Source organism: Cinclus cinclus, chromosome 3 (assembly GCF_963662255.1).
Source record: "Cinclus cinclus chromosome 3, bCinCin1.1, whole genome shotgun sequence".
NCBI lineage: Eukaryota > Metazoa > Chordata > Aves > Passeriformes > Cinclidae > Cinclus > Cinclus cinclus.
In genome coordinates this window covers 14,097,982-14,124,052 of record NC_085048.1, presented here as the reverse complement: position 1 = coordinate 14,124,052, position 26,071 = coordinate 14,097,982, and the positions used below count along the sequence as shown (strand labels likewise).

At 39.9% G+C, this 26,071-nt stretch overlaps 2 protein-coding genes across 5 annotated transcripts in view; one reads left to right on the top strand and one right to left on the bottom strand.

Annotated features, from left to right (window-relative positions):
• SLC66A3 (solute carrier family 66 member 3) lies at positions 1-13,534 on the top strand. 3 transcript variants are annotated; one of them, XM_062489696.1, is made up of 7 exons: positions 1-370; positions 2,507-2,589; positions 3,033-3,102; positions 3,740-3,797; positions 4,961-5,081; positions 6,200-6,241; positions 13,043-13,534. In XM_062489696.1, the coding sequence occupies exons 1-7, from the start codon at positions 228-230 to the stop codon at positions 13,093-13,095; spliced, it is 570 nt and encodes a 189-aa protein (XP_062345680.1). In that variant the 5' UTR covers positions 1-227; the 3' UTR covers positions 13,096-13,534. The 3 variants fall into 3 exon arrangements, with proteins under 3 accessions (XP_062345680.1, XP_062345679.1, XP_062345681.1); XM_062489695.1 differs by lacking the exon at positions 13,043-13,534 and adding an exon at positions 8,094-9,821; XM_062489697.1 differs by lacking the exons at positions 6,200-6,241; positions 13,043-13,534 and adding an exon at positions 8,094-9,821.
• A 2,561-nt stretch (positions 13,535-16,095) lies between these two features.
• Positions 16,096-26,071, bottom strand: part of ROCK2 (Rho associated coiled-coil containing protein kinase 2) — a 96,487-nt gene continuing 86,511 nt past the window's right edge. Inside the window, exons 28-32 of one of the 2 annotated variants that reach the window (XM_062489694.1) lie at positions 25,240-25,328; positions 24,426-24,504; positions 23,961-24,222; positions 23,128-23,341; positions 16,096-18,546 (exon numbers count right to left, since the gene is read on the bottom strand). In XM_062489694.1, the coding sequence (XP_062345678.1) occupies positions 18,543-18,546; positions 23,128-23,341; positions 23,961-24,222; positions 24,426-24,504; positions 25,240-25,328 (648 nt within the window). In that variant the 3' untranslated portion in view covers positions 16,096-18,542. Of the gene's footprint in view, positions 18,547-18,928; positions 19,890-23,127; positions 23,342-23,960; positions 24,223-24,425; positions 24,505-25,239; positions 25,329-26,071 lie in introns of those variants that run through there. The other variant, XM_062489693.1, reaches the window with a different exon arrangement.

Genomic DNA, 26,071 nt, shown 5'->3' with positions numbered 1-26,071 from the left:
CTCAAGCAGCGGCCCGGGTGTCCCCGCGGTCACCGCGGTGTCCGGCACCACGGGCCGGGGGCGGCCGTGGCACTGTCCCTCCCGACGGGCCGGGCTCTCCCCTCCCGTGCCCCGGGCAGCGCGGGCGCCCCGGGCGCTCCGTGAGGGCCGGGCCGGGCCGGCGCCACCGTCCCACCCCACCCCGCCCGCCGCTCCGCGGGTTCCCCGTCCCGGGCCGCCGCGGCGGGATGGCGCCGGGGCTGCTGGACCTGGTGCACTTGACGACCTGGGCCGCGTGTGCCGTGATCAAGTTGCCGCAGCTGGTGGCGGTGCTGAGGGCCGGCTCGGCGTGGGGACTCAGCGTGACCAGCCTCCTCCTGGAGCTGGGCGGGTAAGGCGGCGGGGGCACACGGGGGCCGCGGCGGCAGCAGCGGCTGGAGCCGCGGGTCCCCTCGGCTGGGCCGGGGGTGCGGGGCCCGGGGGCCGCCGCGGCAGCCGGGGATCAGTTCCTTCCTCCGCGGCTCGGGTCAGACGTGAGGGTGCGCTGAGGGGCGGCCTGGGGGGCGCCGAGCACACCCCGCCCCTCCTGTCACATCGCCCCGTTCGGGGCTCAGGAGCGGCCCCGCCAGCTGAGCCCACAGAGCCTTTCGGAACGGAACTTCTGGTTTAGTGATTCCGCGTTGTCATTTAAAGGGAAACTCGGCTTTTTAAACTTGCCCCAGAGATGCCGGACCACGCGTGTCGCTGCATACGGCAGCTGCAGAGGGTGTAAGGCTGTGTTTAGGCTATTCAGCGGCCCGTGTGCCCTGCGGAGCAGGTCGCTGTACTCGTCAGACAGGCTTCCCTCACCCGAACCAGTAAGACTTACATAATTCCTTAAGAAAATTACAAGCCGTGTCAAACTCCAAAGACTTGTGAGCCTGTAATGAGCTTACATGGGCTAGGCTTATTAAATCTTGCTTAAAGAGGATTGTATGAAACGACAAATAAATAAACTCGGTGCGTGCACGTCAGGTGTGGTACGAGTGAGAGAAAATACCTTGAACAGCCCTGCGCTGTCCGGGCCCAGGGGTGGAGGTGGGCAGGACATCCTGGGTGTCCTTGCCCTTGGACGGCTGCCAGCTCCCCGCTCCAGCCTAGGGAAGGGGAATTTATTCAGAAAAATCCCCTCAGCAAAACGGCGTGGTGTTTCTGAAGGCGGCCGTGCCGTGTCCCCAGGCAGGCCCACAGCTCAGGTTTACGGACACCTCCGTGGAGCTGTGCAGAATCCGTCAGGTTGCGCCGTGGCCGCTCCCTGCCCAAGTCTCTACAGCGCAGAACCCGCGTTGCTGCTGTTTACTCTTAACGCACCTCAGAGTAAACGAAGCGAACTGGAGTTCCAGCAGAGATTACTGACCCCACAGCCTCAGCTAAAAAGCGGTGACAGCACTTTAATCATTCGTGTGCGTTGGTGTGCATTAAAAAGGCTTTGTAAGTAATGTTTGAGATGAGCATGGAGAGGCTGGAAATGTCTCCTCAGCCCCTGTGTGAGAGCAACCATACAACTACAGGTTCTGGTCTTCTTTGAAGCATTTATTGTGACTGTTTTTATATTTAGTAGACTATTTATCCTTATACCTTTAAAGACTTTGAATCCAGTTGCAGGGAGCTGTGTGATTCCCAGTGCAAGTTGGGCTGGTTCTGTGAAATCAATATAGAGTGACCAGGCAGAGTGACACAGAAACATGGTGCTGGTGGCTGGGAGTCTGATTTGACTCTATATGAAATAGCACTTCTAGGAAGTTCAGATATGAAAATTCTGAATACTGTAAAAGCCGGTTCCTTGCAAGGCAGGTTGTTTCTTCTGCCATGTTTCTATACCAGAAACCATAATTTTTTTCTTATGTAGAACTGCCCGGAGTCTTTCTGTTTTCTATACAGCTTTGAATTTTCTATCTAATCCCATGGACTTGCGAAAGAGTTGGAAGTACAGAAAACACTATAAAAGTTCAGTTCCTTTTAGGTACTGTATTGTGGAATGGCAGGAAGGAAAATTGCCATTGTTTGGTGCACTTAGAAGCAGACTCTTAGTCTGACAAGTAGAGCTACACTGAGTAATCTTATAACAATATGGTCTAGACAGCTTGGAAAACATTCTCTACCCCTGTAAAACTTGCTTAATGTATAAATTGAACTACAGACATAAATAAAGAAATCAGAGTTACCAAAGAGGTGCCAAGGCTCTTGCAGAGAGAAGGTATCTCTCACATCTGGAAGCCTTTATTTCTTTCTCACCAGTTCTAATTAATAAAATTATGCCTTACAGGCTGTGACATAAAGACTGCAACAAGAACTGTGGGCAGGGAGGGTAACAGAAACAGATTACAGAATGATCAGGCTTGCTCTGTGTTTATGTGTGTGTTTGATCAGTTAGACAGCAAAGCCTACACCTATCTAGAGCTTTTGGCACCACCAAAACAGTATAAAAGTTGTGAAGGCATTTTTGTGTCCTTCTGTGCAGTCATGTTTTTTGTATCTCTCTGTTCAGCTTGCTTGTGTTTCTGAGGTACCAGATCTATTATGATTACCCCTTGGAGACATACCTGGAGTATCCCATCATCATTGCACAAGGTAATTTTTGGAAGCCATATTTTGGAAATGAAATGGGGCTCACTCAGCACTCCAGGTCTCTGCATATAGGTACAATGCTCCATTGCAGCAATGCTGGAGTTGGGGGGGAAGAGGGAATTAACATCTCATATAAAACTGAATTCTTTTAAATGTTATTGGAAGATTCAGGTCAGGTAAAGGAGAAAGACCTGATTATTACACAGTCACAGTGTAAACTCGCCTGTTTGTCCATGCCTCCACATGGGACAGAAACATACTAAACACTCCAGATTCTAAGAAAAGCTTAGTTTTGGAGCTTGCAGTGTTTTGGCTATCAATCACATTTAAGAGACAAAAGCTGTAAGAAAGGAGTTTCCACAGACCTCGTGCCCAGTGGAACTGTCTAGGATTGTGTTTGGCTCCTTCAGTCCTTTCTGTGACGAGCCATCTTTTGTTTATTGCAGATGCCATTCTCCTTTACTGTGTTATGCATTTCAGTGGAAAAGCAAAACGAGCTTTGTTCTATGCAGTCGTGTATCCTTTGAAATCCAGGAGGTTTGGTTTATGTGGCTTGTTTGGTAGTTCTTTGCATAGCAGCTATGTCATCATTTCTTGTGTGCTACTATTGTATTTCATTCTCAGGCACCCCTCAACATATATTCCACATTCACATGCTGATTTTGGGGATCACAGTAAAACCTCTAGAGAAAGTGAACTTTATATGTTTGCTCTGCTTTAGAAGGCTCCCAAGTGATAAAGAGTAAACTAAATTCTTAATTTACATATTTTCAACAGAGAAGAGTAGAAACACAGATTTTTATTTTTTTTCATTCCTTCCCCTGCATGTTTTACGTATTACAATGAAGACAGTAATGTTTTGTGGTTTTTTTTTTTTTTTTTTTTAAAATAGGACTTGGGTTTAACTCTCAAATCTTGTCCTTTGGAGCAGGTTTTGAGAAACTCCAGACACTATTTGACCAAAGACACTGTGAAAAATAGGAACACTTAGTGTTTCAACCAGTTCTTAATATGTTTTATCTGGATGGTATAGTCTGTTAAAAGATTTCAATAAGATTATTTCCAGATGTTTAAAAAAATCTTACTCCTCGGGCAGTTTAGAGAACTTTGTATCCTATAATTTTCAGTGCTATGAAACTTAACGTAATACAAGATTTTTGGGAGTCTGGTACATGCTAACACTGCAGAAGTGGATAATAGACCTGTCCATGGTAAGTGCTACATGATTATCTGAAATTAGATCTTCATATGAAATGACATTTTATTTTTTTATGGAAGCATTTATTAGTGGACTCTCTCCTCTGTGTATGTCCTTGAAAGAATTCATCATTTAGGTCAGCTTTCAGAATAACCAGCCAGTTTTCAGATACAGGCTCACTCTTCTATGAGTAGCTAGAAAACAGCACTGAAAATAGAGACTATGTGAGGAAAAAAAGGCATGTTCTGAGATAAGTTGTTACTTGGTGGTGCCTTAATTAAAACTAGCAAATACTTAAATGTTGAAATTCTACTACCAGTTTAGTCCTAATGTCATAATCTCAACCAATAAGCCTTTAACACAAGAGAAAAAGAACAGAGCATCAAAGTGTTTGAAACAGGGATTGTGACGTATTTCTTTTTCCCCCTTTAGTTGTACAGTTTTGCAAGAAAAATACCATCTGATAATGCCTACAAAGATTAAAGATGGTCTTTTCTTAGCAGAAGAGAGAAAGTAAAAATGTAGTGCTGGATCTGCTAATGCAAAAGATGATACAAATGGGGAGAAAAGCTTCCAAGCCCTACGCTGATCCTTACTTGCAGCAGAAATCCAGACATGGCACAAAGGCCTGTGTGGAGTCCTCTCTACCTGCTGCCTTTGCAAAATCCCCTCTGAAAGGGGGACTGAGTAAAGAGTGCATTCCTGTTACTATTTTTCCCCTCCAATTGGACTAATTTTCCACACATTCTTGTCAGTTTTTTCATTCCTTTATGGTTTGGTTTGCCAGACATAATGGTAACAGATGGTCTGAATCAACCTTGCTGTTTAGACTAGGTCAGTCTCATTTTAGCTGACTTTTATAAACAGTTTTATGGAGCAGGTTGAGAAGGGTTTTTTTGTTTCTTTGCTTCTTATTGTATTTGCCTCTTTCAAGCATTTGCCACAACAGTAGCAACTGTGCTCTTTGAGCTTCTTGCCGGGCAGTACCTCAGAAATGAGTCCCTTGTTTCTGGCAACTTCCCATTTTTACTTTGCTGTTCCTTACTAAGAAGCCGAAGTGCTTGGGTTGCCAAATACTGGAAAAGTGTAATTTTTTTTTTATTCTAAATAAAAAAGCTACTCCTATTCAGATGATACCATGGTAGAGGTTCTCTCTCTTTTTCATCTGCTTTTCAGAATCTGTGCACGTTCATCAGTGCTGCCAGTAAGCTGGTTCAGCTGCAGCATCTCTGGCAGACCGAAGATTCCGGACAAGCGAGCGCCCTGACCTGGGGCATGGGTGCATACACCTGTGCAAGTAAGCTACAGGCAACTTGCTGTGAAGTACTGAGTTCTCCTAATTACTCTTTTCATAAGTCTTTACTCCATCATAGTAGGTAAAGATCTTGCTTTAGTTTCCTTCAGTGCTGATGCCTGGGACTCAGGCACGACACAGTCGCCTGAAAACAAGTTTTATTTTTGACACCAGTGGTAAAAACCAATGACTTAAAGTGTGAATATGGCCAAGGGAACCTGAATTGAAATAACTGAAAGGCTGTCTTTATGAGGAAAAATTATCCATGTTCTATGATTTAATAGTTACTAGTGATCCAGCATGAGAAGGTGCTAAGATTTCAGGTATACAGTCAGACAATGCTAATTTTGAAAAGCTGTCCACAAATAAATACCCACTTAATGCTAAATACCTTTAACTCTGTGGCTGCTTGTAATGACATTTCTTGACAGAATTTATGAACAGTCATTTGTGGAGCTCCTATGGCAATTACCCAGTGGTCTGCATGAACAGTTCTGCAGCTGTTTGTCAGAAGTGCCTTTCCCATCTTTACAAAACTTGTTTAAAATATTCTCACTATAAAACTTATCATCCAGTGATGCTGGACCTATGTCTACATGAAAAAAAGCCAGTAATTAGAAATGGGGTGTGTTTGGTGAACAATGACAGTAAACTTTGTAAATATTCTACTCTGCTGCAAGTGTGAAATAATTAACATTTAGGTTCCTTGTGGGAAGGGAGGCTGAGTTCTTTGTATTTGCAAAGCTTGAAGGCACAAACGTGAACATTCCCAGTGGTTAAGTCATGCTAACTGCGTTGTGGGTGTAGCTCACTGTCAGCTACTGAAGGAGGGGCTGTACGGAAGGAAGAGCAGTAAACTGATTACATCCAAATAGATGTAAAAATGGTAATTGTATCTGTGATTTTCTCATAAAAAGACCCTTAATATATTGTCAGTCAGCTTTGAGAGCTTGACCTCTGAAGCCAAAATAGTGAAGAGTGGACACACTAAAAGTGGGAATGTGTACAGTATGTATTTTCATGCAGGATTATCGTCTGTTGAAAAATAAATATATAATAATTTTTTAAAAGTATAAATGTGTCCTATGTGTTCCACTAATCAGAATTCATTCAATTTACAGCAAGAATTATTACAACTGTAATGACCACAAATGATCTTGCAGGTGAGTAAAGTATGGAATTCTCTGCCTTTCCAAGGGAATAGCTGCCACAGTAGTTTTTAGTTGTTTTGTAAAACACCTAGAAGGTCTCACAAGAACAAACAGTGAATGTGATAGGTTAGCATGGTGAGGGCAGGAGTTACACAGGATTACAAATCAGGCAGACATCAAGAAAAAAAAGCCAGAAAACTGCTTATGCTTATCATGTTGTGCAACTGATCCAAAAGATTTTTTTTTCAAAAGGCAAAAGCTCTACAAAATTAATTCTGAAAAGAGCAGGATAAAGTAGTAAAATATTTACTATTTTAATAAATAAATAAATGTAGGGTAATGCAGCTTAAAAAAACCTGTAGTAATTGAATGAAATTTTCAAGTAACAAGTATTTCACTTTCTTATTGACAGCTATGTGAATTAAAAAATTCTTCTAGAAAACTAAAGTTCAGCTTAGTATGTGAACAGTTTTAAGTCCAACACTCAGAAAGTTTATGGCAGGCTGAGAATAAAATAGTAGGCTGGTAAGAAACTCAAAAAACCTGACTTAAAATATATAACTTGCAGCAAATGATTAAGCAGATTTATTTAACAGCTTCTTACCATCCTGAGAAAACTGCAAGAGCTAGGGAGTGTCACAGATTTTTCAGTAAATTGTTCAAAATCAAAACTTGGTGGATGCAAGAACAGTAACTATCCCTTTGTACTTCATCTGGTGGTTCCTTGTTCTCGTTCAAAACTGTTTCCTCAGAAACATCATTTGAATGGACTCTGTAATTTTTTAAGTGGCCTCTGCAGCCCAATAAAGCTGTAGCTTTGCAAGCATTTCAAGTGGGTCTTTCACTGGAAAAGTAAGTCCCATTTCTGGCCCACATTTCCACCCTCATGCTTTGCTTTTTCTTTGCCAAAGTAAGGAGTTCGTGGGGCTCTGCAGTTAACTGGGTCACCAAAGATTTGGCAAAATGCTCATGCAGGGTCAAGTACTGAGTCCATGTCACCCACAGCTACCCATTTACACTGAGGAGAGGGAGAGATTCACTCTGGGGATGGAGAAAACAGCAGGGAAGCAAAGCTGGCACTGGGTAAAGCTGCTGTTTAAAATATAGCACCATCCAGTTTGGAACATGGAAGGGTCAGCAGCAAACATTGATGCTATGCTGCTGTAATGAAAAATGTTTCCAATTAAGTTGCAGCAGTTAATACATCCCCCTGTATGAAACAGTCAGATATCACATAGTTCTGAAACAAAGCTTTGTGCATGTTTCTGTGAATATTCCACCTACCAAACGGCCATCAGACATACCTATACTTTAAATACCTTCTCACAGGTAGAGGTACTATGCTGTTACAGTTTTTAAAGCTGAGTTAACTCAGGTACTGAAAAACTGCTTTTTTTGTCATTGTCAGATTTTCTGTCACTAAAATCTGACAGATACAAGTATTTCCTGTCTTGAAGTCTAAACTTAAGAGATGGAAGTAGAGAGTAGTTCCTTTATTATAAATAACATATGCAGCTATAAAGGACATGTGATCTGTGACTCTGAATTTAACTTCTGGTGTAAATATAAATTTATATGAAGTTTCTCATGCTTGTACTATTCTCCTGGTTACAAAAGAATTAAAGGTTATGTAGTTTATTATTTTGAGCTACCTCTGAAAGTGATCAAGTGGTAAATGCTGTTTTCTCTTGGATTCATGCTCAGAATGTGTAGGTTCCTGAACATGGTAATTGAAATTAATTGGCTGAAAACAGTTTCAGAATGTGAACCAGCCTGTCTGTACACCAGCAAAAGTTTACCAACCAGTGTTGTAACAGCAGCGGATTTTTTAAATTATGCTTACAATTTTTTTTTTCCCTTTTAGTTCTCATCCGTTTCATAGTCATGCTCATTCTCAATATTTGGGTCACAGTCACAATTCTGCACTACAGGAAGACTAGAAAGACTGATTAGAAGACACTCGTCAGCACACATACCAGTACCATGAAAAAAAAAATAATTAAGCCTAAAGAATTTAAGAATTCCTTAAAGACAGAAGAAGCTCTCTTTCTCTAATGTTTACCCTTTAGCATACTTATAGTATTTACAGACTTACAGTATAGTACATTCATGCTTACTTTCTCTTAGAAATAATTCTGATAAGATACTTAATTTAAGCAGCATATTTTTATTGGTCATTTCAGACAAGTTTCACTGATATCACATTTTCTCTGGATTTTTTTTTTATTACAAGGTATTTCATAATTAGATGTATATATATATTCTGGTATCACTTCAGTACTTTCTGGTTACATATAAGTAATTTTCCTCCATTATACATGATCAATTTTGCACCAATATACTGACTCATCCTTCTGCTGCAAAACTGAAAAACCACAACAGATGTTTGTCTTCTTGCAAGCAACTCAATTAGTTCAACATTAACTGTCTATATTTTAGGATGAAGAAAATCTGAGTCAAGGCCCAATCACAAATCCAGTTGGGACTGTAGCACTTACATGCAACACTTAAATAGTACAATTTATACAGTTGATTACAGGATACCCATAGTCACAGTATACCCAGTTTTTATCAGGTAAGAGCAAAAACTCAACTATGATTTTTTCAACCTCAGCCCTTATTCACTGAACATACTGATTTGGGAACAGCAGGATCTAGAGTATATGGGAGTAATGAAACTGTGACCGACAGTTAAAAATGCTGTTCAAGCAGAAGTTCCTTGAACAATAACCAGGATTCCCAAACACCATCCATACTGACAGTGACATGTGCACCTTGATGCATCTCAGCAGACTGATTTGCCATGGCTGTCAGGTTTTGGTGATGCTGCTCTGTGGTTCATGAGTTTTTGGCCTGTCAGTGCTAAGTGTGTTGAAGAATACAGACTTCACTTAAACTTTTACATCAGAAATTCTATCAATTTGTAGTACTTCGAGTAAAAAGGGGGAAGGGATAGTCCTGACAACTATTAAAAGAGGATTTTGGTTTTGGAAGTACTGCCTTCACAACCAAAAGTTTCATTAGTAATCATGTAGCTTGCCTTCATTTCTCATTACATTCCCCAAACTTAAAAAGATACAACATTTCAAAGGTCAGTATTCTTACAGTATTCTGTTGATTGGCATTTAAAAACCAAGGCACCCTTGATCTCAACACCTTTGAAAACTGTGGGAAGACTGCACTGACTACATTTGAGGCAGGTTTTCTTCACAACATTCTAAATTGTGTAACTGCTGTGGAGCAAAGGGATCTGCAAAAGCAGATGTTTCTTCCAGTGAGCACGCAGCAATTGGAGCAGGGCCTTCACCATCAGAAAACAGCTGCATCTTACTCTAAATTTTAGTATGAAGGGCAGGGAAGACGTGTCTGTGACCTTTGATTTCATGTATCCCACATAACTGAGAGCAAGTCAAAGTTGAGATTTTTTTTCAGTGCTCCAATAAAATGTGTTAATATTTCTATGTTGCTTGGAAGATTAATTGTAAACATTCTGATTTTATTAAAGCTGTGTAAAGTATCTGAAGTGCTCTAAATGGTGGCAGGAGGTGTGTGATACATTTTCCAGGTGATATTAAAAAATGCTCTTCTTCAAGATCGATAGTGTCATTCTTACAGTTAATTTTCATTGCAATTGAGTTTTTATTGTTTCCATATATGGAGAGAAAATGAAATATTCATTACAGGTCATAAATGGACAGCTTTCACCTTAACACATGAAGCATCAGGCTCAGTATTGACCTGCCAAATGCTAAAGAGCTCCAGCATCTTAAAATGAAAAAAACACACTTGCTTTGTAATTAAAGCCTTTTCTTGATAGAGAAGGATTTGTATGGAATCCAAACCCTCTCTGTATTGACATCTTTCATACTCCTGAGTGATGCTGTTGCAAAATGAAGCTGCGCCATTTTTAGTTTGAGATCAGCATCTCAAGTTGGTTTTTTATCATAAAATACTGAAAATGCATTTAAGAACAGTTCTTAATAGGTTACTTAGCACATTTTGAATAAACCACCTTAGAAACCTGTGGGAAAAAAGGACTGAGGAAAACAAAGCTGGGTAATTAATGAACTGAAGGTAAAGTAATTTTGTGGACTTGGAAAGCTGGACCATGAGTTCATACTCAAGCTGCAAGAGATATGGAACAAATCAGAAAGTAGCAGTAAATAGTTTTACACACCTTTTCCCCTCTCAGAGAGTAACTTCTTTCACTTTCATAAACAGAGGCACATTCAAGTTCCAGGCAAGCTCCAGGAAAGCACAGACCGTGTGTTTTCCAGTAGGTAAAGAATAATCTTCTCAGTGGCTGGATTAAAGGCAACAGCTTTAGACAAATACATAGGCAGGATAAATCTTGTTAAATTTGTCATTCTCCAGTATCAGGGCAGACACAAAGAGGCTGTTTGCTGTGTAATGCAGCAGTGGGGCAAAAGCAAACAGGGATAGCATCTTGGATTTATGGCAGAAGGCGTAAGCAAGTAAGCAGCTTTTATCCACAGGGCTGGAAGTAATCCAACTCATTCACAGATGCTGTACAAGTGTGGAATTACACACTTGGTGTCTAATTGTACCAGTTCACAACATGCTCACACAGTAACACAACCTGTCCTGCCCTGGCTGACAAAGCCTGGGTCTTGTCAGGGCTTTCCGAGTCTTCCTGTCTGTGAAAAGACAAGATCTGAATTCCAGTGCAGTCCACTGAATAACAGGTAAGCTAGAAGCTCACTTCAGCTGTATGAGAGAGAAAACATTTACCATGAGATTTACTACTGAAAGAATGAGAGTCCAGAGACAGCAGGCTGCAGGTCTTGAGGATGTGGGCAGTGGAGGATGTGTATAGTTTGTTTTTTCTGGACTGTCTGCAGTGAACAGAACATTGAACACAAATGCAAACCCATCCTCTCCCTACCCCAACACTGGGCATGCTGTGCAAAGTGGACACTGATGTCTTTCCTTGTGCTGCTCCAATCCAGCAAGGGATGCTATCCCTTGGACTGCTCCAGAGTCCCCGTCTGTGCCGGACCCCTGGGCCTCTGTCTGCCTTAAACTGTGCATGTGGCTGCTGCTGATCCTGGCTCTGCTCATCTGAGCCACTGAAACAGGAGGGAAAGGAGTGGGGTGGGGAGGCAGCAACACCCCCCAACCACTGCAGATCTAGAGCTAGATTTTAGTGCAGTTTGACTCTGGGGAAAGTAATTCAAAATCAGCTGAATGGCCTCAGTCTTACAGAACACCTTCACTCACTTCTTTAAATGAGGTAAAATTACTCTTCCTCCACCAAACAATCATTCTCCATTTAGTGACATATGTAATAGGGGGAAAATAAAAAAAGGAAATAACAGCTGAGTCCACACAAGGAACTGTTATAAATGAAAAGCTCCACAGATGTGGAGATAATTGAAATGAGATAGTTTCCCAGCCATGTATTTTCCCTGATGATAAATAATAATGACTTCCCTCCAAATTCTCTTCAGGCTAATTTTTCCACTCTCTTGCAAATTCTTTCATACTTGAAATTCATATTTGTATATGAAGCAGAACATGAATTGTCACCTTTATCATTAATAATGGTCTAAGGATGTCTTACTTTTGAAGATGAGGAACCTGAAAAAAAATCTTAAAATAGGATCTTACAAAGTTCTTGGTTTGTACTGAATTTAATTTGTTTGATTTTGAGCCAGAGTTCTCCAGGACACTTCAGAGTTCTCAGTGATGACAGCTGTTGAGGTTAAACAGGTGCCTGGGAGCCCAGTGAACATCACTGTAAGAATCTGACATATCATCACTTGTGATGGATCCAATTGCAAGACCTTGCCAGCCTCACAGACCTGAGTCCTGATGGACTTCAGGTGTTTCCTGCCTAATGGCAAGACAGCCATACAGACATTTTCAAGTTAAAGGTGTCAGCTATTCCATTCTACATTGGCAGTACTTTGGGGCAACCATATCTATCTTGGAAAAAAATCCAGTCTTTGCTCCAGGGGTGAAAAAAAGAGACTTTTTGCATCACAGTTTTGATGAAATTTAATTTGGGATACCTGAAGGACAGTTTAAATAATTGTCACAATTTTGTTCATAGCCTGTTTTGTTTCATTATTTCATCTTAGAACTGTCTTAAATTGTCAGAAGCCTAAACAGGTTCTTCTGTGCATTATATGGTATCACTGACTCACAGGGAGGGAGCTTTAAGAGGTCAGACACCTTGTTTTATCTGTCAAGTGTTCAGGAAAATGATGTATAGGACAGAACCTGCACCAACCTAAAATGTGACAAGTTAAGTTGGCTAATGATGATTCTTATTCAAAGTGAGCAGTAACATGGCTCCATCCTGAAAAATACTTACCACTTATAATTGCAAGTTATCTGTACATATGCCTGCTCTGGAATGTACAAGATTTCTGGTTTGGAATGTGAAGGCTTTGGCCTGTAGTACCAAGACTCATAATATATGAAAATCATAAATTGAGGTACACACATCCTATGCCTCAGTGTTGCCTCTGCCATGTAAATCATTACTCTTAGCATAGCACAAATTGAGTTTTTGTAAAGCATAATTTAAATAATTACTGGAGAGAAATTCTTTCACCATTGAACACCTGACTATACACAGATCCTTTATATAGAGAGGTCTGACTTTCAAGTCTGACTTATCTTGTGAGATTTTAATTTTTTTTCCATTAAATGCACTGTCAGCATAATTTAAAGTCCTCATAGGCTCTCTGAGCTCAAGGGTATTTTCCTCTCTCAGCCTTGTTGTTTTTTTTTTAAGTTTGCACAAATGCCTACCTTCCAGTAATACAACTCCCATTGCTGTAGCTCAGAACAGAGCAGGCAGGAGAGCCTCTCCCCACAGCTCCCAATTGGACTAAAGGCTACACAGATGCTGCTGAATCTCAGTGACCCCCAGGACACAAGGATTGCAATATGCTGGAAAACATCATGCAGACATGAGACCATGGGATTCGGCAAGCAGATTCAAGTCCTGAAGCTGCAGCCAGACATGCACCCAGCAGCAGGACCTGCTCCAGGAGCCTGCCAGAAAATGGAGCAATTGAGGTGAAAGATAGTGCAAGGCAAGCCAATATGAAACAGGGCTCAGATGATGGTGTACTCAGCTCCTTGTCTTAAAAAAAGATTAAAGGATTTAATATCTCTGGTAACTCCAAAAAATGGGTTCCACCAGCTTACTTGTTAATAAAAAGTAGCACATATCGAAGGCAATTCAGTGCCCAAAGTCTAAGCAGTTGGTGATCTGAAGGAAAAGAGGACTGGTGGTGATCTCACAAGCCTGCTGTACTTCTCACTGGATAGCCATGCTGACCAAGTGGTGCAAGAGTGTCCTGGGCAAAAAACACCCCAAACAGTAATGACAAATGACAAGAACTACATGACATGAGGCCCACAAGGACAATATAAGACTATGCATAGAAGCAGGCATGCACCTCTGAACGAACACTGAAGACCTAGACCTTAAAATGGGGTGGTAGGACTGAAGCATCCCATGCAGCTGTCCTGGCTGTGAAGGCATTTCTGTGCAGCTCCTCCAACAGGGGCTGCAGGGACATAACATTACTGGACTCTCTACTCTTTCTTTTCAGGGTGATGATGTGTATTTCCAGAGTTCTTTAAGGCATCAGGACTACGTACACCTACAAATGAAATTTCATGACCTTTCTCCATGACTTTCATTTTGAAAGATCACTTTAATCTTGCATCTTCAGATTATTCTTGCAGATTATGGGAGCAAAAGCAGCTGCAGTCAAATCCCAGGCTGCACCCTTGCAGTATCAATTAGTAATGTGGCTTTCTTACCTTTATAATATAAACACTGCTTCCTGCCTACTAAGTGGAAAAGATTTCAAAACACAATTTTCATTAATAATGCCTGGTAATTAGCATCGCTGTGCCAATACATTATTTTCTCTGCATCCCCACTTCTTGGAGCTAATGTTTCTACAGCTACAGCTTTTCCATTCATTGCAGTAGTTTCTGGGGAGACCTAGGCTGATGTGTTTTGAGTGTTCTTCTCTGCCACACACATTTCAGTAGACTTGTCTAATCTCTCAGATGAGAATGTCTGAGTATATACACTGGTCCACTTTTTAGGAAACTTCAACATGGAACACAAATTATAGTTTCAGAACCACTCCATCAAGATCTTTTATGGCAATTCAAAAGAAGACTCCTTCCTACCCTCATGAGGGATACTTTGAAGCAGCAGGCAAAAACCTATGATCCTTGGGATTCTGATAAAACCCTAAACAATTCAGAAGATCATCTTAAAAAATAAGAAATAATGTTTTCAATTTAAAGTGTACTATGTGCAGAGATGATCATTTGTAAAAAACTCTAATGCACTGAAAAAAGCACCAAGCCTGTCAGAGGTCAAGGAGTGTCTAGATCATGCTTTTAGCCATATGGTTTAGTTTTAGGTAGTGCTGTGAGGAGCAGGACTCGATGATCCTTACAGGTCCCTTCCAACTTGATATATTCTATGATTACATGAAAAAATAAATTAATCATTATTTTAACATTAATGTCAAGGCAAACTGTCCAAGAATGTGGAGGAGACTGAAATACTCCAGTTCACTCAACTGGACCTTGTACTGTTTGTTCTTCTGCCTAAAAGACAGAATAAGGAGGTGATTAAGAGTTTGTAAGAGCAATGCAGGTAAGAAGTTTCCTTTCATATAAGTTCCTCCTTTACACAGCAGCATCCCAAATACAACCTCACAAGCACAGGATGGGTAAAGGCACTTGGGACCAAAATAATGTAATCCTCTTCCAAGGATGATTCTCTCAACTTGACATTAGAAACTAAAAAGAAACTAAAGAGAAAAAGTACATAATTTCAGTGGCAGCTTTCCTGGCCTTGCTGCCTTCAGAGAGCCACTGAATGCCTGTCAAAATTTAGGAAGTTCAGTGTTTCCAAGAGGCAGTAAGAGATTTAGCTACTTGCAATGAAATTTCAGTGATGTTTTAAATTTGGCACCTGTCACTGCTAAGATCCTTGAGCTTCTTGCATATTCCCATGTCTACATCCTACTGTGATTCTATGTCATGTTCTTGTTTACAGCATCAGCTGTGCTCAGAAGCACAAGAACCACCATAGTTTTCTGGTACTTTAAAGCAGATGTGGTGCTGGGTTGCTGGCAGTGCTGGGAGGGGCTGCACTTTGGCAGGGATCACAAGAGGTAGGGAATTGCAGCACACAGCTAGGAACAGAAGTGGAAATCTCATTGCAGAAAGGACTTTCTGAGACCTGACAAGGTAATTCCTGTGGGGTTTGCCTGTCCTTCAGTGCTGGTGAGCTCTTGGATTGGGAACTATGGATCAGCTTCCCTACAAGTGCCTTGAGCTTCTGCCTCTAGGTTGGACTCTTGGTTTTTCCAGAAGATTAATCTGCAGCTTGGCTATGCCACTTGTTTACTCTTATGAGCCAGAGGGCCTCGCAATGAGAGGATTTACTACAGGTAAGTCATTCAGGCCATAAAAATGTCCTGTTTGCTAAGGGCAAGTCTGTAACAAAAAGAAAGTGTTAAAACATCAGTGACTTTCAAGAGAAATGCTCCTTAGTTCATGAATATGCCCTTCCCTCAAAAATATTAGAAGGTCACCATTAGATGGTAAGGAAACAACACAGTCTCCAGGAACTAGCATCGAAGAGGTGTTTGCATTTCACAGCAGCATAAGGGAGAAGAACAGAAGAGCAGCTCTGCCTTTTGTGTCCTGGATGCAAAGCGAGGTTCGTGCACCTCAGACCACTGCCTGGAGGAACCTGTGCTAAGTTAGCTCTGCTCAGAGCACAGGACCCTCAGCGCTCCCTCTCAGCCCATATTGCTCCACGACACCACCTCAGTACAGCCTGCTGTACGTACAGCTAATGACCCCTTGTACAAGCATGGGATTTAGAAACCGTGGCTAGCCAGTACTATAATATAGTACATTTCCTGAAATGTCAGGCTTAGCAGGGCCCCGTGGATTCACAGTAAATGAGGGTAAGCCAGGGAGTGAAAGTGCAAAGGATCCAGCCCCAGCAGCGGAGGAGCTGCCAAAGCTCCCTTGGAGTCTGCGCTTCCTCCGCACACAGGCTTTGTGGGGCTGCCTTGGAGCAGCCCTTGCCTTTCCCATATCTGCTGCAGTAGTTATCTTTATAGTCAAATATTTCAATTAATTACCAGCTTCTCAAGTTCAGGAACTATTTTACCTTACTCAAATAGTTTATTTAAAAATATATATATATATATAATATTCTCCAATTCAGAAAAGGATAGAACTTCCCACAATGTAACATTTTTTATATATATATATAAAATATTTATGCATTCAGTGAATGGAAACAGTTTTACTGTATACATTTTTAATGTTGTACTCTATGCAAATCTGCATTATCTAAAAATATACCATACTTCTGTAAACCAAAACAAGCAGGGAAAAACCACTGTAGCTGTGCTCTGGGTTATAATATCTAACAGAAATGATATGAAAGTTTTAGTTTTGAATTTAAGAACTCACAAACAACATTTTACTTTGTGAGTGCATAAATAGAAGACTGAATACATTCTTGCTTTGTTAAACTGAACTGTAGTAGAGGTTACAAAATGTAAATATATTTATTAATTTTCAGTATTTCAGTGTTTCCAAGTCCACCTTTCATGATAGTGTTAAATAAAACATGGTCCTATCCTTCCAAACATTTCAACACTCTTTAAAAAACAAAAACAAACAAACAAAATTTTAAAGTGAAATGTCCTCCTTCATTGAAGTGTTAGATCATATTTTAAATTACTGCACTCCCACACAATATTTTATATATATATATATTCTAAATATATATATATATTTATATATATATATAAAGAGACCAAATAGGAGACTACATTTTTTACTGTCAATATGTTTAACATCACATACTGTAGTTGTATAAAACATGCATTTTCTGGGATAATTATGAACACATCATGAATGAGCCCACATAAATTATATTTTTGTACAACTCTAAGTTTAAAAAAAAAGTCAGATTAAGTGCCTCTGAGGCCATTTCTTCCCAGCTATCAGTTCTCAAAACACACTACTGAAATATTTATCTATGCCTACAGCTATGTGCTAGAGAACCAGATTACAACTTTAAAATACATCTACAGTATGGTTTACTTTTCTTAAAGTTTGTGACAGTCCTTGGATATTGTGTTGTGAAATGTAAAAAAGTCACAGATTCTTTTATTTTCCAGAAATAAAAAAACCCCACATCTAGGAGAGTATGCAAAAACAAGGCAAAATGAAGTTTCATAGCACTTAATGAGGGTTAATATAACTCAATGACTAGTATTGAGGTTTGTAAAAAGGGCTGGATGAGCAGTTACATGTACAAGCAAATGGTCTGGTAAATCCCATGCTCTCAGACACTATTTCTGTAACCAACACTTCTCCACCCTTAAAACCAGTCGATATACATTCAAAATAGGTTGAAACCGATAAACTTACTAGGTGTAAAAATAGTGCACTATTTTTTCTGCCACAAAGCAAAACTGCATCCTAAGAGCTGGTAAACTTTCTTTTTCCTTAAATAGAAAGAATGGGCAAAAAAAAAACTTGAAAAAAATTAAATTAAGGCAATTAGGTAAAAGGGGACTGCCCATGATGACATGGCTGAAACTAGTATATACTTCAAACCTATACTAGCTGCTGAACACTGACATGCAGCTTCTGATAGATGTGTATGAATGATATAAACTTCAACATTATGGCTTTATACAAGTGCATAGTTGCAACTGCAATAAGTAACGGTATCTGATTAATAAGCATAAAAAAATAAAGTGGAAAGATTTTTAAAACCCTCTTGCAGTATTACAGTACAATATATATACACAGTATAATGGTCACTTCTTACAGATGCAGTCTATATCACTATGGTGGATCTTCCTCTGGTTCTACTTGCAGACATGCTGGTGGCATCTTTACGAAAGCTGAAAAGTCAGTTTCTTCCATTTCAATACTCATTCCTCTCGATCCTTGTATGAAATGTAGTGTATGTGTCTTGCCAAGAAAGCTTTTGTGGAACAGAGTTTAAAAGGTTACTTAACATATCCTTTGACTATTTACCAACCATTCCTCAACTGATCAGTCACTCGGGAGAATACAGGAAAACCCTCAGAGATTAGTAATTTATATTGCAGCAAAAATGTAAACCTCTGATATATATAGCACAATCTCTCAGGAAAATATATATTTTTAATATATTTTGGGATGTGTTTCAGTCTTGCTGTAACGGGAAGAAAATTATCACCTTGACTGTGTCTGCATTCATGGAAAGCAGTTAGCTGAAAAAGAAGCAGGAAGTTTGGTCAGTAAATGCAACAAATGTAAATCTGACAAAAATATATTTCTTCAAAGTCTTCATTTCAGATGGGTTCATCATCTTGTGGGAATTGTGAGAAGCTCCTTTCCTCTGCATCCAACAGCAACATTACTTCAGGACAGCACATCCTTACACATTGTAATCCCAAATCAATTAAACCCCCCTGCAGTACATGAGGGTAAAGTAGAATATGCACAATGTAAGAGTTACTTCTAAAGGATTAGTGATCAGTAAGCTTTTAATACACAAAGATGCAGTATATTTAATTAACGTAATGCTCGTTACTGTGAACACTAAGCCAGTTAAGTTCTGCAGGGGCTGGTTCCTCAGTTCCCTGAGCACACAGCTGAGGAGCAGCCCCAGTGCTGCTGTTATACAGCTGAGACACATCTCACATACTGTTTAAAACAATTCTTAGGCACTTAACATTTAGGTTTTTTCTTTTTAAATGTAAGATTGCATCAATGTGTGAAATTATCAGATACTGAGGTCTATAATAGAGGTAAAGCTATTTGCAGTACATCCAGAATTAAGCCATGGGACATATCAGATCACTGCAATGGCCAGATCTTTCTAACCCAGTCAAGGAAACCACATCACAGAAGCTGCAAACCTGTTTGTTCACATAGTTTTCAAATGCATGGTTAGGTACCCAGAAAGCACAGCACTGCAAAGGAAAGCCAAGTCAAATTCACTTCAGGACAGAGGTAGAAAAGCAAAATGCAGAACTCCAGTGATTTCATGTCTGCTAGCCAGAGACCAGTCATTTTATATTCAAAGCTTAAAAATTAAAAGTGTTTGTAAATACCAAGTCTATTTCAGCTAAACATCCAACTGCTACCATCTCCCTTTTATCCTTCAAATAACCTCTTGCTGAGGTTAGCAGTATTAGCATTAGAGATGAGCAATGATCCTGAAAACAGCAGGTTTGGGGTTTTTTTTTCAGGCAGGCAGACATGAATTTTGAAAAAAAAAAATATCTAAAATTAGAAAAAATAAAAACACTGACAAAGGCAACAAGTTTGTTTTAATGAAAATGACTCCTCTAAAAGTTCAATATGATGAACAGAATCTCATTTTTCTGTTTAAAATATTAAAATGAGATCTTGTATTTTCTCTGCTATGAGAAACAAAATCCAACATAGCATGCTGTATTCAAAGGCAAACAAATCCATTCCTCTCTATTTAGATTTACCCCTTATACTTCTTCAGAAATCAAAAACATCGTCATCATCATCATCACCATCAATATCATCAACATCATCAAAGGACCAATCCCAGTCCTTAAATGCCAGATCAAGTAATCTGCAACAGGAGGGTTTAATGAGTGTCACACTTCTATAAAAGACTTGAAAATTCCTTTTGCTATCACTAAACCTTTTTAACTGAAGGTTAAAGGTGTTTTAGGTACCTGTTTAAGGTAGGTGTCTTTGTTCCTTTGCCTATCACGAGTATGAAGACTCAATCAGTGTTCATGTAAGTTAACAATATTGCATTCATTGCAAATTCATCTCAAAAAATCATTCCATTCAATACAGAACACTTACCATATTAATTTTTCCCCTAGAATTTCAGTAGGAAAGACCACCATGTACCTCTTATAAAATTATCTGCTTTCTGTTTTGTTGCTGTTCTTTTTGACTGAGGTGCTTTTATGCCCTCCTGCTATTCCCTTCCAGACAATAATATAAACCTAACAATTTTTCCAATAAAATCAAGTGATTTTGAATGCTGAAAAGAACATTGAATAAGATAGTTTCATCTGAATGTACAAACAAACATAGCAGGATTTTACTGTATCCCAAATGCAGGGTGATTACATTATACAGCTATTCTGTAGCTCATTATTTAAAGTTAAGCAACGCCAAAAAAGAGCATATATCAACTTGTTGTCTAGGCCTCCCTGTCTGTGCTCCTTGTATGGTCACTATAGAACAAAGAAGGCATGCAAGGCAAACCCTGTCAGCAAATGAGTCATTTTACTTATCTGAGGCATTTATTTTGGGATGGGGTGAATCATTGTCTAGAAGCACTCATCTCTTTCTGTTGTAATATCTTAAGTGCTAACTTTTCAACTGCTACAGCTACAACTAATGAAATCAAGCCTAGTCATCTCTCCAGTGAACTGGAAGGATCCTAATTAGGGATGTATGCCAAGCATAGGATGCAGGCATGGAAACCTTACCCTAAGAGAGCATCAGTGTAAACATGTTACATTGTTTAATACAGTAAATCATATGTCTTTCAAAATGGGTTTCAGGGGAATTCGGATTTTCAGGCTTTAAACTATTTAAACGTTTAAATGTGATATAGCCCTGAAAAGGCTCAATATTATTTTTTTACATGAACTATGGCTGTTACACTCAATTTATTAGGAAGTAAAATTGAAGCTGGCTTTTTTTCCAATTTGGAATTATCCATTTGGCACGATCCAAGCAAATGGCTAAGCAGAAATTATATGGTCTGTATAAAAAACTGGTTTTCCCTTTCTTAAATCCTCACGAAGAAGAACAGCCATGAAAATGCTGAAGAAACCATCATTGTGTCAAATTCCTAGCAGGGACAGCATTTTTAGGACCAGGCAGCTTGGAAGGGACCTCAGGAGGTTTCCAGCCGAACCTCCTGTTCAAAGCAGGGTCAGATGCAAAGCCAGTCCAGGACGCTGGTGTGCTGTCAGGTGCTGAGAGCCACCAGGGATGCAGCCTGTCCAGCCTCCCTCTCTGCATTGGCTTTTCCTTCTATCCAGCTGGAGTGCCTCCTGGTTCAAGTGAGGCCCTTGTTTCTCAGCCTGCCACCACACAGCACCAATGAGCCTGGCTCTGTCTCTTGGATACCCTCCCCACAGGCTGGGGCAGGCTGCTCTGGGAGCCCCTGGACATATCCATCATCTGGGCTGAACAAGCCCAGCTCTCTCAAGGCATCTGCTCTGACCATCCTGGCAGCCTCTGCTTGGTCCTTCCCCTGTGTGTTGATGTCCGGCTGGAATTTGGGGGCTCAAAGGTGGAGGCAGTGTTGTGCTGCAGACTATGGAGTGAACGGAGGGGAATAATCTCTCCCCTCAGTCACCCAGCTGTGCTCCTCTTGTCCTCAGCAGTCTCAGAGCCTGCCTGGCTGCCAGGGCCCACTGCTCAGTCCCTAGACCAAAGTGGCAACTACATCTTCATTCTTAATAAAGTTTATTAAGGAAAATTAATTACTTTGTATGGTAAGCCCTTGCACAAAAGCCTCACAGAAGCAACACTGAGATATAAATTTACCATAGCAATTAGTTATTTATAAGTATGTGGTTTCTAATTAAAGGTGTTTAAATCCATACAAATTTCCACTGGTTTGACACACCTGCATTCGTCAGATAATAGGTGACATGACCTCATAGAACTACACTTTTCATCTGTTAGGCACGTTTACAAGGCAAACTTGGAAACTTAAACTGAAAAAATACATGCTTTTCACACAAAAATATTCATCCTCCTCCTTTTCCCATCAGTATATAATGGTAAATACTGTGCTATGAAAGCATTTTGTACAAAAGTTCAAGACTAAAAAAAGGGTATTGGAAGGAGAATTATTATTTTCAGAACACCTAAGAATAGCTATTGAAAAAAAAAATCAGAATTTATAATATACCTTTATATGTTAACAGCAAGAAACAGAGTAACACCATTAAGTTAGCCTGTAAACAGTATGCAGAAGAAAAGTAATCTACTTGTCCCCCAAACTGTCATGGATGTTTCCTTGATTCATGCATCAGTCCTGTCACTGATATTTTGGTTAGGTTTGCACAAAGAAACTCTCTTTTAAATATGTAAATTAAATTGCCAAAAATTAGACTATATGAAGGTTGGGAGGGAAGTGAAATTAAATTGCTCTAAGTCCTTTCATTATGCATTTCCACCCATTAAAATACCAGTATCTGTTTAAGATCTAACTCTTCATAGCATAAGGATGTTTTGTGGTAACAGCAGCATCACAGCTTCCCTGCGTTCCCACTGTAACTCTGGCCACTCACCCAGCCCAGGTCTCACCCAGCCAGTTGAGATACTGGTGCCAGTTTGCTCACAGAAAAAAAAGGACAACAATCCTGTCTAGGCACTGCCCAATTACCTCTCAGAGGAAAAATTGTTAAGCCTTTGCTAAACTGGAATAGTGCAATGAACAAAGTCGGTCAGACCAACCTTTCCACAGGCTGCTAGCACTGGGAACTGACAGAAGCAAATATAAGCTAGTACTGCAGGTGATGAAAAAAGCAAACTGGAGAAAAAAACAGAAACTGCACTGTGCAATCATATAAATGCTACCTGCAGAATGCTATCAACTTCCACAGCACAGCACATAGGATTCTGCTCCTTAGAAGTAATCCACTAGGAAGTAAATAACCAATTATTGTATAGACAATTTTTACCAAATCAGAAGAATCAGGTAAGACTATTCTTTTAGGAATCATAAGACATTAGCATGAGTCCTTCTACCCTGAATAAGGAATTGAAACCGAATATAGTGAAAACATTTAGGGTAATAAATTAAATAGCAGCTCTTGTGTCACCTTGGTTTGTTTGGAGGAAGCTGTCGACTTGGTCGTCTGATGGATTGGTTTGGCTGTACCTTCATGGAAGTTCTGGGAGAAGATCGAGCAAAGGGGTCTGGTGCTGGAGGCTTCTTGGGTATTTTTTTCACCAGTCGGCTCACCCATTTCTGCTGTTCTTCTGTAGAATTAGCTAACAGTAGTAGATTCTTTGCCGTAGAAATATCATAGTACACTGTAATCAGATTTAAAAAATAAAAATTATTATTATTCTAAACATGGCCCCACATCAAAAATTAGCTGTCTGATTAGCATAATCTCATACTCAGTGCAGAGAAATCAGTAGAGAGGTCAAAAGCAAAATCAACCAGTAGGTTTCCTGGCTGCTGACAGTGCCTCCTCCTTATATTTAGAGAGTAACAACTTAATACTGCAGAAGACACACATTCATGTGGAAGAAAACACAGGTAACACGAAGAGGAGTGACTGAGACTAAGAAATTTTATAACATTAAGCCACAAGGAGCAACCTTCACCAAACGTAACCCCTTCCACAGCACTGTTGCTTCCCACAGCAAAGAGCACAAGACACAGTGTGAGCACCTTACAACCACCACGCTCTGCTGCACAAGGATAACAACACAACAGGTACGTGCACACCACAGCCACGTGCCATGAACTCAAAGCAGAGTGACCCTCATGGAGACACCCTTGGAAAGGGGCTGATGGCCACCTAATAAAAGTCAAAGCAACCTTTATGTTTGGCTGGTGTCAGATCATTACTAGAATACTCTGATGTATGAGAATGCCTTGTGAACCCACCACAATCTGCATATTCAAACACTTGCTATTTACCTTTGCAAGGCGCTATAATCTCTTCTTTTTTATCCATGTGATCTTTGTGACATTTGATATGGCAGCGGCGACATTCCAGAGCAGGAGGAGGTTTAAACATGTGCCACAGTGGCTTCATACAAGCTTCACAATTGGTTGGGAAGTGGTAAAGAGTAGGTATAAACTCATGTCCCTTGTGACAAATGTAATTTGATTTCTCTCCCATGGGCTCCACAGGAAATTCCTGCTCTTTTTTGCTCTCTCCTTCATTAGCATATAGGATCTAGAATGAAAGCAAAATAATCTCAGTACTCCTAGGTGACAAATATAAACTCAGAGTCATTATCTAAGCATGAAGATGGAAGAAGTACACTAGGAACAATTTTTCAATGTTTTTTTAATAAATATTTCATTAGACAAATGTTTTTGACAATGTCTGAAATGCCATGTCTGTTAGACTAGAAACATTAATTTATTAATGAATACCTGGAATATCCTAGGAATTTCCTTGGAATCGGCTCTGTACACATCAGTCTGAGTGACTGGTCGGACATGGAAGAGTTTGCTATAGGAAATTTTTTCAATAAGGACAAAAATTAATGTTACCACAATGATAAATGTGACAGATTAACTTAGGACACAACACATCACATTAAGACTTAGAGCCATTAAAGAGTTGTCAAATTTGTACAGATTTCTAACCCCTCGGTAAAGCCCTATCTTTCAATTCTGCACATGACATACTCCCAAAAATCCTAAATGAAAAGTCACCAAGCTATATTTGCAGAAGCACTAGGAAACCATCATCATGTGACTTTAATGGCTGCTGGCACCTTTCAGTCACAATCCTGTCCCCATGCTCTGAATAGCCACATTCTGCATTTATCAAGAAAATTTATTAACTATTTAACCCACCTGTAAAGCCATGTTGTAAAAGAAAATATACAAATAGTGAAAATGATATCTGCTCAGCTACAGTTTTCTTTACATGCTCTGCTCCCAGGTGTGTGTGAGGAAGGTCTATCTGAGCTAGTGGGGGCAGTTCAGTAACACCAGGGCTCAGTGCAGGTCCCTGGATCAGCACCACACTGCTTCTCCTGCACCAATGCCTACAGCAAACCCCACTCTTCACCACAGTGGGTACCCAAGGGTCCAGCTCTACTGCTCAGATTTTAAAAAGTCATGTCCCCAAGTGGTGATGTGCTCCCAGACTGGACCTCAAAAGGCCCTTTGGACACAGGTCTTTCCAAGAGAGTTCAGCTACAAATCAGAAGAAGGAATCACACATGGCAATACTTACTCTATATCCAATACCATATGGGGATTAGATTGTTCCTTGTCTTGTTCACTGTCATAGAACAGGATCTTCTTGCTGCTTACAATTACGTACTGTTAGGAGACAAAAGGAAAAACACGTTTTAATCCAGCTCATCACAGATGTCAAATACGTCACAGAAATTATATGCTACAAAAAATATGCTACAACATATGTTGTAGCAATATTTTTCCACAATTTGATTAAAGGGTACCTAAGTTGACAATAGTAGTACTCTATACTAAGTCCATGCCAAGGAATTAATTGCATAACAAACAAAATTCTGATTGCTTGATAAATCAATTTATATTATCATATTAACTCATTTTTAAACATATTTAAATATCGATAAAGAAACAAAAATGAGAGTCTGGAAGAAAGTAGGACATAAGCTTCTCCTTTCTATTTTATTGATTTAATTTTCACTTGGACTGCTAGAGAGAATAACTGTCATCCTCTGCCTATTTCATGTGTGCAGGTCACTACTAATAGGGATCATACTTAAAAAGATCACTAATACACTTACCAGAATAGCTAGCAATGTTCACTAAAAAGCTAATTACCTAAAAAATGTCCTACTTCCAGAATTTTGCCTAGAATTAACTATATGACAGCAGTAAGGAAATTTGTATGAAAATGTGTATGTTACATTTTGGACAACCACTCACAGAAGAGGCTACTGAGAAGCAGTAAACAAATGAAGGCTGCACAAGGCAGAAGAAGTAGGTTTTAGTCTTATTTCCTAAATAAATTGTCAAAAGCACCTGTTTCTAGATTCTGCCTAATTCCAGCTATGTAATACTGCTGGGAACGCTTA

Bases quoted from the DNA above. Each gene is read 5' to 3' on its own strand.
- SLC66A3 (XM_062489695.1), top strand. From the start codon at position 228: ATGGCGCCGGGGCTGCTGGACCTGGTGCACTTGACGACCTGGGCCGCG. The intron at 371-2,506 runs GTAAGGCGGCGG...CTCTCTGTTCAG, and splicing joins CTCCTCCTGGAGCTGGGCGG to CTTGCTTGTGTTTCTGAGGT. The intron at 2,590-3,032 runs GTAATTTTTGGA...TGTTTATTGCAG, and splicing joins TCCCATCATCATTGCACAAG to ATGCCATTCTCCTTTACTGT.